This window comes from Heptranchias perlo, chromosome 11, assembly GCF_035084215.1.
Source record: "Heptranchias perlo isolate sHepPer1 chromosome 11, sHepPer1.hap1, whole genome shotgun sequence".
Taxonomy (NCBI): Eukaryota; Metazoa; Chordata; class Chondrichthyes; order Hexanchiformes; family Hexanchidae; genus Heptranchias; species Heptranchias perlo.
This window is the reverse complement of record NC_090335.1, coordinates 74,047,155-74,066,180: the sequence shown is the minus strand read 5'-3', so window position 1 is coordinate 74,066,180 and position 19,026 is coordinate 74,047,155. Positions and strand designations below refer to the sequence as shown.

The 19,026-nt window shown below is 44.4% G+C and overlaps 1 protein-coding gene across 2 annotated transcripts in view; it reads left to right on the top strand.

Annotated features, from left to right (window-relative positions):
- cxadr (CXADR Ig-like cell adhesion molecule) overlaps nt 1–19,026 on the top strand; it is a 99,919-nt gene that overhangs the window by 63,209 nt on the left and 17,684 nt on the right. Inside the window, exons 4-7 of one of the 2 annotated variants that reach the window (XM_067993370.1) lie at nt 5–157; nt 1,224–1,346; nt 8,261–8,399; nt 9,835–10,024. In XM_067993370.1, coding sequence (XP_067849471.1) covers nt 5–157; nt 1,224–1,346; nt 8,261–8,399; nt 9,835–10,024 — 605 coding nt within the window. Of the gene's footprint in view, nt 1–4; nt 158–1,223; nt 1,347–8,260; nt 8,400–9,834; nt 15,226–19,026 lie in introns of those variants that run through there. The other variant, XM_067993369.1, reaches the window with a different exon arrangement.

The window sequence follows — 19,026 nt, the reverse complement described above, 5'->3', positions numbered from 1 at the left end:
TCAGTGAAGCCATCAACGCCGACGTGTTACGTGGATGGAAGCCACGAAGTTGGAAAAGATGCGACGCTGAAATGTTTGAGCGAAGGCACGCCCCCAATTACTTACATTTGGACCAAACAGGGATCTTTAAAATCACTGCCGCCCACTGCAACTGCAGGTAAATCCCTTTTCTTAAAAAAAAATAAACTCACTGGATTTCTGTAGTGCAGTGACGGGTGAGACCTTTTTACCTAAGGTGGTGGGTATGGATTCTTGGTCTCCGTTGTGGGAAAGTGCCAACTGGGGGAGAGAGAGAGAAACCAGAGTATCCTCTGATCCCTCTTCCAGCTCTGCGTGTCGAGGGTTGCTTCACCGCGCTGCTTGTCGAAGTTACCACCAGTCTCCTGCTTGGTGTGTAAGCTTGCAGCATCTTTGTCTATTCAGTTGAGCCCCTGCCGGGTATAATGATTGAGAACGATTCTATCATAACAGCAAAGTCAACCCTTAATGACCTTTTATGGTCTCACTTAAAACGTTTAATTCATAAGTTGTTTCCAACTGATCTGCGTGTTTCCAGCTTTTCTGTTTTTGCGTCACATTTACAGCAACTGCTTTTTTTTGTTTGCATTTTATGTAGGACTGTTGTATATTGGGGAAATGTTTCATCCCAGTGATCTGGACCGAACTCGAACCCAGGTGCCGGAGATGAAAGAACAGTGAACTTAACACAAACCCATGTGTGTACACACAGGACATATGTGCAATAAGTTGTGTACAGAGAAAGAAGCAGCAATTCTAAAGGCTGATTCAGTTGGATATTGACTCGCCGGCTTTCTGCTTGGCCCGCCCGTCCCCCCCCCCCCCTCTCCTGTGCGCCCGTCCCCCCCCCCCCCTCCCGTGCGCCCGTCCCCCCCTCCTCTGCCTCTGCCTTTTCATCTTTGTTTTCTCTACGCTAATATTCTGAGTGTTGATCTTCTCTCCCTCCTAAATCACAAATACTCCATCCTAGATACTTTTTTTGTTTGCTGAAATTGAGACCCGTGGCACCATCTCCTCTAACTCTGCTTCTCCCTCAGCTTTCTCTGCCTCTTGCACTTTACAGACTTCAATCCACAAACCCAGGCGTGATGTCACCGAGCTTGCCGTCTCTCTTTCTAACCTTGCTATCCCGTACTAGAGGCTTTTTCCCTTCACCTAAGTTCTGTCCAATTTTAAATAACTTTTTTTTTTCTTTTTCTGTGCAGATATAATCTTAGGAACTCTGAAAATGAAAAATGCCTCCCAGGATTACTCCGGCGAGTATAAATGTGTGGCTAAGAACAGAGTTGGTCGATCGGAATGTGTTGTCAGATTCTCGGTCTCTTATCGTAAGTACTGTTATTTCCACTATTGCATTTAAATTGCGAAGAATAAATAGGTTCAGCATAAGGAATCTCCATTTTCCGGGATATTTAAAACTTTCCTTTCCGGAGCTCCTCCCAGTGACTTATAATTCCAGGTTTGATCCCTGGTCAGTACTGAGGTCCTGTAACCTTGAGCTGGGCAGATGTTTGGAGAACTAGAAAGAAAGAACTTGCATTTATATAGAGCCTTTCACGACCTCTGGCTGTCCCGAAGTGCTTTGAAGTGTAGTCACTGTTGTAATGTAGGAAACGCAGCAGCCAATTTGCGCACAGCAAGATCCCATAAACAGCAAGGACATAATGACCAGATAATCTGTTTTATTTGTTGATTGAGGGATAAATATTGACCAGGACGCTGGGGAGAACTCCTCCTGTTCTTCCTTGAATAGTGGACGTGGGATTGTCAACGTCCACCCAAGGGGGCAGGCGGGAGCATCAGTTTAACGTCTCATCTGAAAGATGGCACCTCCGACAGCGCAGCGCTCCCTCGGTACCACGTAGAAATGTCAGCCGATATTTTATGCTCACGTCTCTGGAGCGGGGCTCGAAACCACAACCTTCCACGTCCTAATACAGACTGGAATAGTAATAATATAAGGGGCAAAGGGGGGGGGAATTTTTGATGTGTGTTGAGTCTAACTTTCTTGAGGCCTCAACTATTTACAATATATATCAATGACTTGGAAGAAGGAACAGAGTGTCTTGTGGCCAAATTTGCTGATGATACAAAGATAGGTGGAAAAGCAAGTTGCGAGGAGGACACAAAGTGTCTGCAAAGGGATATTGACAGGTTAAGCGAATGGGCAAAAATTTGGCAGATGGAATATAATGTGGGAAAATGTGAATCATCCACTTTGGGAGGAAAAATAAAAAAGCAAAATATTATTTGAATGGAGAAATACTACAAAATGCTGCGGTACAGAGGGATATGGGTATCCTCGTACATGAAACACAAAAAGTCAACATACAGGTGCAGCAGGTAATCCGGAAGGTAAACGGAATATTGGCCTTTATCTCTAGGGGGATGGAGTATAAAAGCAGGGAAGTCATGCTACAACTGTACAGGGTGCTGGTGAGACCACACCTGGAGTACTGCGTACAGTTCTGGTGCCCTTATTTAAGGAAGGACATACTTGCATTGGAGGCAGTTCAGAGAAGGTTCACGAGGTTGATTCCAGGTATGGAAGGGTTGTCTTATGAGGAAAGATTGAACAGGTTGGGTCTATACTCATTGGAGTTTAGAAGAATGAGAGGAGATCTTATTGAAACATACAAGATTCCGAGGGAACTCGATAGGGTAGATGCTGAAAGGATGTTACCCCTCATGGGGGAATCTAAAACTAGGGGGCATAGTCTCAGACTAAGGGGTCGCCCGTTTAAGACGGAAATGAGGAGGAATTTCTTCTCCCAGAGGGTCGTGAATTTTTGGAATTCTTTACCCCAAAAAGCTGTGGAGTTTGAGTCTTTGAATACATTCAAGGCTGAGTTAAACAAATTTTTGATCAGCAAGGGAGTCAAAGGATATGGGGAAAGGGCGGGAAAGTGGAGTTGAGGTAAAAATCAGATCAGCCATGATCTCATTAAATGGCGGAGCAGGCTCGAGGGGCCGAATGGCCTACTCCTGCTCCTATCTCTTATGACCAGTACATTTCTAGCCCATCGAGGAAGGAGGCATTGCTGGATTTGGTTTTGGGGAATGAGGTGGGTCAAGAGGAGCAAGTGTCAGTGGGGGAACATTTAGGGAACAGTGATCATAATATCATAAGGTTTAGAATAACCATGGAAAAGGACACGGACCACTCTAAAATAAAAATACTCAATTGGAGGAGGGCCAATTTCAGTGGGATGAGAACGGATCTGGCCCGGGTAAATTGGAATCAAAGATTGGCAGGCAGAACTGTAATTGAACAGTGGGTGGCCTTTAAGGAGGAGATGGTTCGGGTATAGTCTAGTTACATTCCCACAAGGGAGAAAGGTAGGGCAACTAAAGCCAGAGCTCCCTAGATGACAAAAGAGAGAAACGGGGAAAAGGGGTGTATGACAGATATCAGGTTGATAATACAAGTGAGAACCAGGCAGAATATAGAAAGTTCAGAGGGGAAGTGAAAAAGGAAATAAGAGGGGCAAAGAGAGAGTTTGAGAATAGACTGGCGGCCAACATAAAAGGGAATCCAAAAGTCTTCTGTAGGCATGTAAACAGCAAACAGGTAGTAAGAGGAGGGGTCCAATTAGGGACTAAAAAGATCTACTCATGGTGGCAGAGGACATGAACGAGGTACTAAATGAATACTTTGCATCTGTCTTTACCAAGGAAGAAGATGCTGCCAGAATCTCAGTAAAGGTAGATGCAGTTTAGATACTGGATGGGCTAAAAATTGATAGAGGTACCGGAAAAGCTAGCAGTATTTAAAGTAGATAAGTCTCCCGGTCCGGATGGGATGCATCCTAGGTTGCTCAGGGAAGTAAGGGTGGAAATTGCGGAAGTATTGGCCGTAATCTTCCAAATATCCTTAGATACGGGGGTGGTGCCAGAGGACTGGAAAATTGCGAATGTTACACCCCTGTTCAAAAAAGGGTGCAAGGATAAACCCAGCAACTATAGGCCAGTCAGTTTAGCCTCAGTGGTGGGGAAACTTTTAGAAAAGATAATCCGGGAAAGTCAGCACTGATTTGTTAAAGGCAAATCGTGTTTAACCAACTTGATAGAGTTTTTTGATGAGGTAACAGAAAGGGTAGATGAGGGCAATGCAGTTGATGTCGTGTATATGGACTTTCAAAAGGCGTTTGATAAAGTGCCGCATAATAGGCTTGTCATCAAGATTGAAGCCCATGGAATAAAGGAGGCAGTAGCAACATGGATACAAAATTGGCTATGGGACAAGAAACAGGGAGTAGTGGTGAACGGTTGTTTTTCGGACTGGAGGGAGGTGTACAGTGATGTTCCCAAGGGGTCGGTGCTGGGACCACTGCTTTTCTTGATAAATATTAATGACTTGGACTTGGGAGTACAGGGCACAATTTCAAAATTTGCAGATGACACAAAACTTGGAAGGGTAGTGAACAGTGAGGAGGATCGTGATAGACTTCAAGAGGATATAGACAGACTGGTGGCATGGGCGGACACGTGGCAGATGAAATTTAACGCAGAAAAATGCGAGGTGATACATTTCGGTAGGAAGAACGAGGAGAGGTAATATAAACTAGAGGGCACAATTCTAAAAGGGGTACAGGAACAGAGAGATCTGGGGGTATATGTACACAAATCGTTGAAGATGGCAGGGTAGGTTGAGAAAGCAGTTTAAAAAAGCATACAGGATCCTGGGCTTTATAAATTGGGGCATAGAGTACAAAAGTATGGAAGTCATGATGAACCTTTAAAACACTGGTTCGGCCACAACTGGAGTATTGTGTCCAGTTCTGGGTACCGCACTTTAGGAAAGATGTGAAGGCTTTAGAGAGGGTGCAGAAGAGATTTTCGAGAATGATTCCAGGGATGAGGGACTTTAGTTACGTGGATAGACTGGAGAAGCTGGGGGCGTTCTCCTTGGAACAGAGACGGTTGCGAGGAGATTTGATAGAGGTATTCAAAATCATGAAGGGTCTAGACAGAGTAGATAGAGAGAAACTATTCCCATTGGCGGAAGGGTGAAGAACCAGAGGACACAGATTTAGGGCGATTGGCAAAAGAACCAAAAGTGACATGAGGAAATACTTTTTTACACAGTGAGTGGTTAGGATCTGAAATGCACTGCCCGAGGGGGTGGTGGAGACAGATTCAATTGTAATTTTCAAAAGGGAACTGGATAAGTACCTGAAAGGAAAAAATTTGCACGGCTACACAGGGATAGGGCGCAGGAGTGGGACTAGCTGGATTGCTGTTGCATAGAGCCAGCATGGACTCGATGGGCCGAATGGCCTCCTTCCGTGCTGTAACCCTACTATGATTCTGACCCGGAGGCGAGAGTGCTTTGTAGTTAGCATCTGTGAGCCAGGGGAGACGTAAAATCAGCCAAAAGTTCCCTGGTGAGCAACAGAATTAAGAATGTCAACAAATACACCAAAAATGTAGTATTCAGAATCTTTGAGATGCTGTTCTTGCAGTGTGAAGTATGCCTGGATTCATACAGACACCAGTAGGTCACCAGTAGGTCGCTAGTAGGAAACCTATGCTTTGCCTCCATTGGCATATCTATGGGACAAAAATTAAAGCCCCTCATGTTAAGAGAGGTAGGAATGTAAATGGTAGAAATGTAAACGCTGCAGAAGTACTTTTCAAACTTCTCGTCTCTTCACTTATGTTTTGTATATTTGAATGAAGGACCGTTCATTGGATGTCACCAATTTTATTTTTCTTACTCCGGGCAGTAAATCTCTTCATGCATTTAATGAAGAAAATCCAAAAATGATGTAGTTTAGTCTCCCAGGTATCTAAAGTTGGCAAGATAATTTGAGGGCAGGAGTTGGAATGAAGTCTGAATGTGACATCTTGTTGGAATCAAATGAAGAAGAAAGGAAGAATTTTCATTTATAGAACGCCTTTTGTGACACCCAAGGCGTCCCAAAGCATATTCTCAATATTCTGTATCCCTGCTTAGTTCCCTGCTTGGCATCTGTCAAATTCTGTGTCCTCTACCTGCTTTTGTTGCCATGATCTCCGTTCAGCACATTTTAAGTGTTGCATGACTGCTCCTTTTCTGTTGTCGTGGCGACACAGTAACGTCTGCGCGTGTGTCCTATTTTTAAAAAATTTATCTTTGTCTTTTTATTTCGTCCCCTCTTATCAGCTGTGGCTCAGTGGGTAGCGCTCTCTCTCCTCTTGATTCAGAAGATTGTGGGTTCAAACTCCACTCCAGAGACTTGAACACGTAATTTAAGCTGGCACTTCAGTGCAGTACTGAGGGAGTGCTGCATTGTAGGAGGTGCCGTCTTTCGGATGAGATGTTAAACCGAGGCCCCCTCTGCCCCCTCAAGTGGACGTAAAGGATCCCATGGCATTATTCCAAGAAGAGCAGGGGAGTTTTCCCTGGTGTCCTGGCCAATATTTATCCCTCAACCAACACCTGTGTCAGATGATCTGGTCATTTCTTTTCATTGCGGTTTGTGGGAGCTTGCTGTGTGCAAATTGGTTGCTGCGTTTCCCGACATCACAACTGCAACTACACTTCTAAAAGTGCTTCATTGGCTGTAAAGCATTTTGGGACATCCTTAGGACGTGAAAGGTGCTATATAAATGCAAGTTCTTTTCTTCTTTCTTATTCATGTTCTTTCTCCTTGCCACCCCCCTCACAGATGAAGGTACGAAGTGAACAGCCTTGTTGCTGGTCATTTAGTCATTGCACGGTCCCTAATGAAGATACTAGTTCATCATGTGATCTGGTCCATGTGAGCAGAACGCCTCTCTGATAAAACACCCAAGTAGCCGTCCTTCCCGTGTTAAATCTAGACTGAATATTTGCTGTCTGTTCAACTGTGGAAGGCAGCACAGCTGAACTATCCGCTCCCAACATTAAGGCACTTTTCAGTAAAGGACCGCTCGATGGCAATGTCCTGGCTCTTTTTAAAAAAATTTCTCTAATGAAGCCAGTTGTAGCACCTCTTGCACTTCTGGTGAGATTAACTAACTCAGAATAGTCCTGGGATTGAACCTAGAACCTCTCTGGTCAGTGTGGCTCCTAACCCTATCCGCATGTCCTAGTGGCATCTCAGCTGGCAGGAGTTCGAATTGGGGTTCCATTCTGGGAAGCTACTTACTGAGGGGTCTCCCAGAACAGGAGAAATGACGATACCAATGTCTTAAGTTTCCTTGCAAAGAGAGCTTAAAAGTGTCTTTTAAAAACTTACTTGGACAGCTCAATGGATAAATGTACTGAATGGTCATCACTTACACCATCACCAATCTCCCTAATTCAGTCCCTGTGTGTGGAGTTAACCAGTCTTGGACTGAATGACGTTGGGGGTTCTTCTGCTGACTTTAGCATCATGGGCTAAATACTGGGGGCCAGTGAGGGAGGGGGGAAAGGAAGGTCAGCAACGAGGGGAAATAAGATAGGGTCCCTCCTAGTGACTTGTTGGAGGTATGTGTTTGTGAATGTTCGGTGACTACTGGATTGGGCTGTGGTTGGGTGTCGATTTTATTTATTCTTGGGAAGCGGGCAAGACAATCCATCCCTACTTGGCCTGAGGGCACTAAGAGTCAACCACAAAGTGCAGGGCTGGAGTTGTATGTAGACCAGGCCGGGTAAGGACGGCAGGTTGCCTTCCCTGAAGGACGTTAGTAAACCAGTTGGGTGTTTATGACTCTCTGCAGCTTACAGACATTTTTGTTCTGGTGCTAGCCCACAAACTGCTGTACCCATGTCCACTGTCGCTCGCTGTCTTAAGCCCATGGCAACAGAACCAGAGGGGGAGATGAGGAGAATTTTTTTTTCTGCACCGAGTTATGATTAGTTTGAATGTGCTGCCTGAAAGGGCGGTGGAAGCAGATTCAATAATAACTTTCAAAAGGAAATTGGAAAATTACTTGAAGGGGAAAAATCTGCAGGGCTATGGGGAAAGGGCAGGGGAGTGGGACTAATTGGATAGCTCTTTGAAAGAGCCGGCACAGACACGATGGTTCGAATGGCCTCCTTGTGTGCTGTATCATTTGATGTGTGAAGAATAGCCATTTGGAGGTAGACCCAGACTGGCATCTCTGGAACTCTAACATCAGTTAGTACCTTCAGGGGGCTAGTTGAATGCAAATTGGAGAGGAAATAAGGTGGGGGAGGGAAAGAACTTTGATCGAAGGTGAAAGATTTGGGTCTGTTGTGCAAACGTTACTGACCTCTGCGCTGAGCAAGAACTGAACTGCCTCAAGTTTTATTTTGGTTTTCTTTTAGCATCGAACAATGCCGGTAAGATAGCAGGAGCCATTATTGGAGTACTGCTGGCTTTACTGTTGATAGCTCTCATCATCTGGTGCATTCTTCGAAGAAGGAAGAAGAAAAGTTACGAGAAGGAGCAGCCCTATGAAATAAGGTAATACAGTCCCCCGCCACTTACACCGTTCATGCTTATGGACAGCCGCCTATATCTGGCAAGTGCTGCTATCCATTTGCCATCACCATAGGAGTCAGTTACAAAGGCGTTGACTATTTCAGGCAGTTCAATAAGTTCTTACCCTGTACTTACCTATTTAAAAGGCTCTGCTGATTTCAGCCAAAGTTGGGTCTTAGAGCAAGTTTCAGTCAGCTGTTCTTACCTCGTTAAAGTGCAGTTACTTTAATGATGAAATTCTGCTAACAATAAAGAGAGCCAGTTGCTGAGAGAGATTTCTTGTTTTTTAAAAATATGTTGGTTACCTACCTCTTTGGTTTTACCGTCCATTCCTTATAGCAGGCAAATCGCGTTAACACCAACTATAAGCTGTGGGGACTGTACAGCATTTATACACATGCATATTTTTAAAAAAGTGCCATCATGGTTTTGCAGATAGAATCATACAGCGCAGAAGGAGGCCATTCTGTGAAAGAGCTATCCAATTAGTCCCGCTCCCCTGCTCTTTCCCCATAGTCCTGCAAATCTTTTAAAAACATTTTGAGTTACTTAAGAAATCCAATTCCCTTTTGAAAGTTGTTTTTGAATATGCTTCCACCACCCTTTCAGGCAGCGCATTACAGATCATTACAACTCGCTGAGTTTTTAAAAAAAATTCCTCATCTCCCCCCTGGCTTTTTTGACAATTATTATAAATCTGTGTCCTCTGGTTACCGTCCCTCCTGCCAGTGGAAACAGTGTCCCCCTATTCGCTCTATCAAAACCCCTCATAATTTTGATCACCTCTTTCTGTTAAATCTCCCCTTAACCTTCTCTGCTCTAAGGAGAACAACTCCAGCTTCTCCAGTCTCTCCACATAACTGAAGTACCTCATCTCTGGCACCATTGTACTAAATCTCCTCTCTACCCTCTCTAAGGCCTTGAGGTCCTTCCTAAAGTGTGGTGCCCGGTATTGGATGCAGTACTCCAGCTGAGGCCTAACCAGTGTTTTAGTATCGTAGTAGGATACAGCAAAGAAAGAGGCCATTTGGCCCATTGAGCTTGTGCCAATTTATTACTGTAAACAATTTTACAACACCAAGTTATAGTCCAACAATTTTTATTTGAAATCTATTTGTAGATTTCAAATAAAAATTGTTGGACTATAACTTGGTGTTGTAAAATTGTTTACAATTGTCAACCCCAGTCCATCACCGGCATCTCCACATCATGACTACCAATTTATTACGGTTTACTCTCACTTCCTTCCTTGCTTTTGTACTCTGAGTCTCTATATCGGCCGGTCACCTGGCCATATCGAACAACTGCTTGTACTAAATTCTCCGCGCAGAGGCTATGAGTGCTCTAGATTCTGACCCATCACATTACATTTTAAAAGAAAAACCATTTTTTTTTTTCTCTCTCCCTGTTTTAACAGAGAGGACGTCCCCCCGCCGAAAAGCCGAGTTTCCTCCGCCCGAAGCTACACCGTGGATTCCCAGCGTTCCTCGCTGGGCTCCATGTCTCCCTCGAACATGGAGCCGTACAAGTCCAATTACGATCGACTGGCCACGGAAGACCTGGAGCGCCCGCCCGCTCACAGCCCGAACCTCACTCCTTCATACAAGGTAGCCGCTCCTAGTCTGAACCGGATGGGGGCCGTTCCCGTTATGATTCCAGCACAGCACCGGGATGGTTCCATTGTATAACGTGCAACCAAAAAAACCATTGTGTCCCTTGCCTTTAATACACTACGTAAATTGTGAGGAATATTTCTATTTGAAAATCCATCAAAATAGATCTCTTCAGACTTGCATTTTATACTGTGCCCACGTTTTAGAAAGTGTCCCTGTTGAATTTTATCTGAAATTAATGAGCATTTTCATGTTTTGTGTATTTGGAAAGTTTTTTTTTGTGTGTGTGTGTGTGTGTGTGTGTGTGTGTGTGTGTGGTTTTGTTTTATATATTTTTTAGAAACCTCGAGCCATGTTTCCCTTATGGCCTAGTTGGTAAAGACATTGCACAGTGTAGCACTAACTCATACATACTAGAAAATCCTTTGTTCGTTCCCCTGGTCTGAGCTGAGAAAGATGGATCTCAGCCGGGACAGTAATGGGGAGCTAGGGAAGAGGAGTGGTGTTATAAATTGGATCGCCAGGTGGTGAAGTATAGACGACTAGAGCTTAGTCTTCATTTGCTTCCAAGCCTTTATTCACAGACCTCCACATTACACTCAATCCACACCCTCTTCATAAATGGATACGAGAGTTCTCAATTGATGCACGCCACCGGAATACAATTAACACTAATTGATATAAATCACATGAATACAATTAACACTAATTGATATAAATCACATGAATACAATTAACACTAATTGATATAAATCACATGAATACAATTAACACTAATTGATATAAATCAAATGGATACAATTAACAAGTGGTGAGGAGTGGGGTGAAGCACCTGGAGTTCCCACTCTTGATCACTATCCAGCCAATACCTTGGGTGTTGGGTGACCTCAGGTTTGGTGGTGACACCGCTGGTGGTGGGGGGTTTAGGTCAAGGGGACATAACCTTAAAATCAGAGCCAGGCCATTCAGGAGAGAAGTTAGGAAACACTTCTTCACACAAAAGGTGGTAGAAGTGTGGGACTCTCCCGCAAAAAAAGCATTTTAAAATCTGAGATTGATAGATTTTTACAAGACAAGGGTATTAAGGGATATGGGAGCCAAGGCGGGTGAATGGAGTTAGGATACAGATCAGCCACGATCTAATTGAATGGCAGAACAGGCTCGAGGGGCTGAATGGCCTACTCCCGTTCCTATGTTCCAGTGGCCAAATAGCTTGCAGATGCTGTCTAGAAGTTTGGCCGGTTAGCAAGGAATCAGATGGGTGGATGGGTTCATATCTCAGCATTCAGGAGGGGCAAACTTTTTTATTAAAAAAATTAAAGCCGTAATGCTTCCACTAGTTGTTGCTCCAGCCCACTCCCTTTAGTACCGTGAACGCAACCTTAACGTCGACCCTCTAGAAAGTGACATTTCAAACGCTGTCTTCACACTTAAAGTTCCTCAAAAAGCCTATGGTTGTGCTGGAGGTCACTCTTAGTCTCGCTTAATCTGTTGGTATGGCTCGTTAAAGTCGGCGGAGCATTGGGTGACTTTTTTCAGTTAGAAAATAAAAATAACGCTTGGGATTTGTGAAGGTGCTGTTCAGTGCTGCAACAGGAGAGAGTTTCTCGCATCCTTTTATTTTTTAAAAAAATATATAATTATGTTAAATTTGAAGTTTTGCATCCTGTGTTATTATTTTTGTTCGATATTTTGTGTAGTGAAAACTTGTCAAGGTAAAGTGACCCTGAAGGTTGAGGGCTCGTGGTATAGAGACGTTTATTAACCCAATGGTAACCAGGTTCCACTCTGGTTCACTGGGTGAGATGCTGAGTCTAGTATCGAGACACAACGGGCCCCAAGCTCAATTCCTGGCTGGTGTCGAATTAGAAGTTGGGTTGCTGCGATTGGTGGCCTTGATAACCCTGGGCTAGCGAGGGTGGGGTGGGGGGAGGAGTGTGTGTGTGGTGGGGGGAGTTGATCAGATATCCGGGGAACTGTCCCCCATTGTGGCTGGGTGTTTTCGGAAGAGGAGAAAAGTGGGGTTGGGGAGAGGGAATAACTTGAGTCATTCTATGTCATTGGCTGAAGAGCAGGTGATTATTAACTGACACAGTGCTGCTCTCTGCGAACATTGAAATTCTTTGGTGGCTTGCTGGAAAATTCAGTTCCATTGATATTAATGCTCCAACATTGAGCCCTCTTATTGGGTTGGAGGAGGAGGGGAGACATTTTTTTAGGGGAGACTTGGAGGTACGAATGGTGTATTGGCAGTGGTCAGTTTTCTTGCCCTCATTCATTATCGTGAATTTCCGGTATAAAACTGAAGGATTAGTGTCCATTAAATTTATTATGTAAATGTTTTGGAAATTCATTTTAACGTTGAACAGTTTTGCGGGTAGGTCGTGTTCTCTGCCTTGTTTGAAGTTTATCCACGTTTGTTTCAAATGTTACTTTAAGGCAATATCTCAATGTGGGATGGCTCGTATGAAGGATTTAATATTTGTGATTGTTGTGGAGCGTGTAACTGAGCAAGTGGGCAATGTTGAGAATAATACGTGTGTGGAATCTAAGAGAATTTGTGATTTCTAGTTGAATAATAACTAGTGCGGTGCCCAGGACTTGGTGCTTTGACCCCCTATTCAGGCACACCTCTATTTCTGTTGTCGCGCTGTGGACCAGGGAAAGGATTAGTTCCCACGTTCTTTTTAGTGCATAGTCTTAGAAAGGTTACAGCACGGAAGGAGGCCATTCGGCCCATTGAGTCCGTGCCGGCTCTATGTAAGAGCAATCCAGCTGGTCCCACTCCCCCGCCCCATTGCTGTAGCCCTGCAAATTTTTTCATTTCAAGTACTTATCCAGTTCTCTTTTGAAAGCCATGATTGAATCTGCCTCCACCACCCCCTCGGGCAGTGCATTCCAGATCCTAACCACTCGCTGTGTTTTTAAAAAAAAAAATGTTTTCCTTATGTCACCTTTGGTTCTTTTGCCAATCGCCTTAAATCTATGTCCTCTGGTCCTCGAAGCCTGTTTTTGCCATTCTGGTTTTATTTACGTTATGAATCGAATTCTAAAGGCTACAGAGCGCTGCAGGTGGTGCGTCACTGAGCTTAAAGGGGCCGGGAAGGTCCTGGGTTCGATCCCCGATCTCTTGAGTTTGCCGACCTCGTCAAGAGTAGCGGTTTGGAATTGTCCTCGGTGCCTAAGGGGGACAGTCAGCTTTGGAGGTTGGGGTTTCGGTCCTGATCGCTGTCCGGCAATCTCTGTCGGAGAGCACAAACGTGTGAGTACCTGGTGAGGACAGGTTCAGGCCTGTGATGCCTGCCGCAGTCGAGCGGCCTGTTGAAACCTCGCTGTCTGGGCTCACCTAGGAAGAATGGCCTCATGAATGTGGTACTGGACGGCAGTCAGCCCCTAACGGAACCAAACTTTGGTCGCTACTCTGGGGGGTGGGGGTGAAGATGTATGACGGCAACCAATGATTGCATAGTTAGGATAGTGAGTGTGGTTTTTATTTTTGGTTGAGGTGGGCGGGGGGTGGGTGGGGAGAAAGGAGGAATTTAGACCAGTTGTGGTTAGAAGGTCCTAGATACCAACCTGGGATTAAAATCTCTCCTACATGTAAACCGAGCACTACATTTAAATATAGAGATGAATCGAAATGGGCTACATAAATATTTCAGCAAAAAGAAGGGAATATTGATCGAAGTGAAAAAGGAAGTTCCTGTTGTCCCTTTCCTCCTCTGCATGTTTCCAGATCAATGTCTGGAGAAGTATTTTCTTCGGATTACTGACACATGGTTGTCACGCCCACTGATTAATACCGACTTGGATTTTTGGTTCAAGACCAGATCTCTGCTGCGGCAGTGGAATCTGTTAGAGGATCCAATCCTTCCTTTTTGAACAACTTTTTTTTTTAACCCTTGCCTCAGAATGTAGAAATGTGTGCAGCTTAACTCCTGTTGGGTCCACCAGAGATAGAACCTACAGAAGTTAATTTTTTGTTGGGCATGAAAGTTAATTGTGTGGGAGGCTGAACAGCCATGAAAGACCAAGGACAGATACTGACACTGATCTAAGAGGTGTAGAGTCTAGAACTAGGGGGCATAGTCGCAGGATAAGGGGTCGGCCATTTTAGACTGAGATGAGGAGGAATTTCTTCACTGAGTGTTGCGAATCTTTGGAATTCTCTCCCCCGGAGGGCGGTGGATGCTGAGTATATTGAAGGCTGAGATCGATAGATTTCTGGACTCTCGGGGAATTAAGGGAAATGGGGATCAGGCGGGAAAGTGGAGTTGAGGTCGCAGTTCAGCCATGGTCTTATTGAATGACTGAGCAGGCTCGATGGGCGGTATGGCCCACTCCTGCTCCTATTTCTCATGTTCAGACCCCACCAGGATTCCACTCTTATTTACTAATTTCTCCATCCCTCCAGCTCAAATCATGCATTCCTTGTAGCCTTTGTCTATTCACTGCCTTGTGCCCTCATCTGCCTTCAGAAATAGTTCTTTTTTTCTTCCTTAAACAAACAGTAAAGAAGCAATGTCTTCCCAAAGACCCTGGCCCTCAGCTGTTTGATTGTCCCATTGCTCGTCTGGTGCTGAGCTATATGGGCCAGGAAGGTCCCTCATTTCCATCTCTGGTTTGTGCAGAGATAGCAGATTTGGACTGGGTGCGAAAGGAACAGCATTAGACTGGGCTGGGGCTAAGGGTTTTGGGGTTGGCAAGGGTCAATTAGCCAGGAGTTCCCGCTCCTGATAGTCATTTACTCCTATTGGAAAGTGTGTACAGATGTTGGGTGAGGAGAGGGGATTGGGCTTAGCTGTGATGCCTTCCCGTGGTTGAATAGTCAGGCCAACACTCACCACCTCCTGTCAAGCATTCAGGCTGACTACTTGGCCGGTCAGTGCCTGTGGACAGTACTGCATGCAAGAGTGTGAGCCTTGAGGAGAGAAAGTTTTCTAAAGACATAAAGAAAAAGCTTCTTTAAACTGACCCTACCATCATGGTAGAGGCCGCTGTCTAGACTGTAACGCAAATTGTAAGCACTGATTCTGTTTCCACCTTCCTCCTGTTGTACTGGTGTTTAAACTTTGTACTAATTTGTGTTTTTTTTTTGTCGGTTTTTATTTTCGGAGAGGTACTCTCTGTAATGAATGTTATTTCTGTGGAAAATGAATGTGAGATTTAAATAAAGTTTTGAGACTCTTTGGAAACCCTGGCTGCTTGGTATCTTTGTAAGGGGTTAAAGGTCAATATAATCCACCCTGACCTGGAGCGACCTAAATCTGGGCGACTGTTTCCTGCTTTTTTTTCAGGAGACTAGAAAGGGATTTTGTACACGTATAGTGTCACTGGCATTTCAGTGTAGCATAGGAACTGGAAGAAGCCTTTCAGCCCCTCGAGCCTGTTCCACCATTCAATTAGATCGTGGCTGATCTGTATCTTAATTCCATCTACCCGCCTTGGTTCCATAACCCTTAATACCCAACAAAAATCGATCAGTCTCAGTTTTGACATTTTCAATTGACCCCCAGCCTCAACAGCTTTTTGGGGGAGAGAGTTCCAGATTTCCACTACCCTTTGCGTGTAGAAGTGCTTCCTGGCCCTTGAACAGCCTTGCTCTAATTTTAGAGCCTAGCATAAAGGGGAGGGAGTGCTAACTGTTCCATTATTGCCTACTTGACCTGAAATCATCCAGCAGTATAATCAGATCGTAGATTCAGACATCTATTGGCCATTCCTTCATCGTCGCTGGGTCAAAATCCTGGAACTCCCTTCCTAACAGCACTGTGGGAGAACCTTCACCACACGGACTGCAGCGGTTCAAGAAGGCGGCTCACCACCAACTTCTCGAGGGCAATTAGGGATGGTCACAATGATCAGTTGCTTATAGACACATTTCATTCTTTTGAGCCACATCTATTGTCCCTTCAACTTTACAGGAGAATAATTGATTACCTTTTTTTTTAAACATTTCACAGAGTTACCATGCTACATCATAGTTGTACAGAAATGATTGGCTAGTTTTTATCAAAGATAAATATTTCTATCTCCGACACTTCCTCCGCATGATTTGAAAATTACGAGCTGAGTGTTTGGGCCATTCCTTCATGACGTGAGTGATCTTCCAGACAGACACTGCTTCCTCACACGATGGACATCGATGTATATCCCTGGGATCGATCGTCCGTCCCATGCCCGTTTTCCTAAAGAGAAAGAGAACATCGTCTCAGATAAATCCCATGCGCAGAGACACGTAGATCTTAAACTAAAACCCACCTGCGTTGGAATGTTCGAGAAGGTGGCTCACCACCGCCTTCTCAAGGGCAACTAGGGGTGGGCAATAAATGCCGACCCTGCCAGCGATGCCCACATCCCAAGAATGAATTAAAAATTAATTTATATTTGTTCTTTGGGCTGTGGCTGATGCGGGCAAGGCCAAATTTATTACCCATTCCAGCCCTAAAAAAATGACGGGCTCCTTTCTTGAGCCACTGTAGCCCTTGTGGTGATGCTGTTCCCACAAATTTCAGGATCTTGACCCAATAATGTTGAAATGAGTGGCGATATATTCCAAATTAGGATGATATGTGACTTGGAGGGGACCTTGGAGGTGATGATGTTCCCGTGATATTGCAGATTTAGTCCTTCCTGGTGGTGAAGGTTGCAAGGCTGGGAGATGCTGTTGATGGAAGTTTGGTGATTTGCTGTATTGCATCCTGTAGATAGGACATACTGCAGTCAGACTGGAGGAGTGAAACATAGAAAATAGGAGCAAGAGTAGGCCATTCGGCCCTTCAGGCCTGCTCCGCCATTCAAAATGATCATGGCTGATCGTCTAACTCAGTACCCTGTTCCTGCTTTTTCCCCTTATCCCTTGATTCCTTTAGCATTAAGAAATATATCTGTCTCCTTCTTGAATACATCTAATGACTTGGCCTCCACTGCCTTCTGTGGTAGAGAATTCCACAGGTTCACCACCCTCTGAGTGAAGAAATTTCTCCTCATCTCTGTTCTAAATGGCATACTCTGTATCCTGAGACTGTGACCCCTGGTTCTGGACTCCCCAGCCATCGGGAACGTCCTCCCTGCATCTAGTCTGTCTAGTCCTATTAGAATTTTATATGTTTCGATGAGATCACCTCTCATTCTTCTAAACTCGAGTGAATATAGGCCTAGTCGACCCAATCTTTCCTCATACGTCAGTCCTGCCATCCCAGGAATCAGTCTGGTAAACCTTCGTTGCACTCCCTCCGTTGCAAGGACATCCTTCCTCAGATAAGGAGACCAAAACTGCACACAATACTCCAGATGTGGTCTCACCAAGGCCCTGTATAACTGCAGTAAGACGTCCCTGCTCCTGTACTCAAATCCTCTTGCAATGAAGGCCAACATACCATTCACCTTCCTAACTGCTTGCTGCACCTGAATGCTCGCTTTCAGCGACTGGTGTACAAGGACACCCAGTCTCGTTGCACCTCCCCTTTTCCCAATCTATCACCATTCAGATAATAATCTGCCTTTCTGTTTTTACAACCAAAGTGAATAACCTCACATTTATCCACATTATACTGCATCTGCCATGTTCTTGCCCACTCTCCCAACTTGTCTAAATCACATTGGAGCCTCTTTGCATCCTCCTCACAGCTCACATTCCACCCCAGCTTTGTGTCATCTGCAAACTTGGAAATATTACGTTTAGTTCCCTCATCCAAATCATTGATATATATTGTGAATAGCTGGGGCCCAAGCACTGATCCCTGCGGTACCCCACTAGTCACTGCCTGCCACCCAGAAAAAGACCCGTTTATTCCTACTCTCTGTTTCCTGTCTGTCAACCAATTCTCAATCCATGCCAGTATATTCCCCCAATCCCATGTGCTTTAATTTTGCACACTAACCTCTTGTGTGGGACCTTATCAAAAGCTTTCTGAAAATCCAAATACACCACATCCACTGGTTCTCCCCTATCTAGTCTACTAGTTACTTCCTCAAAAAACTCCAGTAGATTTGTTAAGCATGATTTCCCGTTCATAAACCCATGCTGACTTTGTCCAATTCCGTTAATGCCTTCCAAGTGTTTTGTTACCACATCTTTTATAATAGACTCTAGCATTTTCCCCACTACTGTTAGGCTAACTGGTCTGTAATTCCCTGTTTTTTCTCCCTCCTTTTTTAAATAGTGGGGTTACATTTGCCACCTTCCAATCTGTAGGAACTGTTCCAGAGTCTATAGAATTTTGGAAGATGATCACCAATGCATCCACTATTTCCAGGGCCACTTCCTTTAGTACTCTGGGATGTAGATTATCAGGCCCTGGGGATTTGTCAGCCTTTAGCCCCATTAATTTCCCTAGCACTTTTTTTTTACTAATACTGGTTTCCTTCAGTTCCTCCCTCTCACTAGACCCTTGGTTCCCTAACATTTCTGGGAGGTTATTTGAGTCTTTGTGAAGACAGAACCAAAATATGTGTTTAATTGTTCTGCCATTTCTTTGTTCCCCATTATAATTTCCCCCATTTCTGACTGTAAGGGACCTACATTTGTCTTCACTAATCTTTTTCTCTTGACATATTTATAGAAGCTTTTACAGTCAGTTTTTATGTTCCCTGCTAGTTTACTCTCATACTCTATTTTTCCCCTCTTAATCAATCTGTTTGTCCTCCTTTGCTGAATTCTGAACTGCTCCCAATCCTCAGGCTTGCCGCTTTTTCTGGCAATTTTATGTCTCCTCTTTGGATCTAATATTATCCCTAATTTCTTTTGTAAGCCACAGTTGAGCCACCTTTCGTGTTTTATTTTTGCGCCAGACAGGAATGAATAATTGTTGTAGTTCCTGCACACGTTCTTTAAATATTAGCCATTGCCTATCCACCGTCATCCCTTTTAGTAAAGTTCCCCAATCTATCATAGCAACTCGCACCTCATACTTTCGTAATTTCCTTTATTTAGATTCAGGACCATAGTTTCAGATTCGACTACTTCACTCTTCATCTTAATGAGGAATTCTATC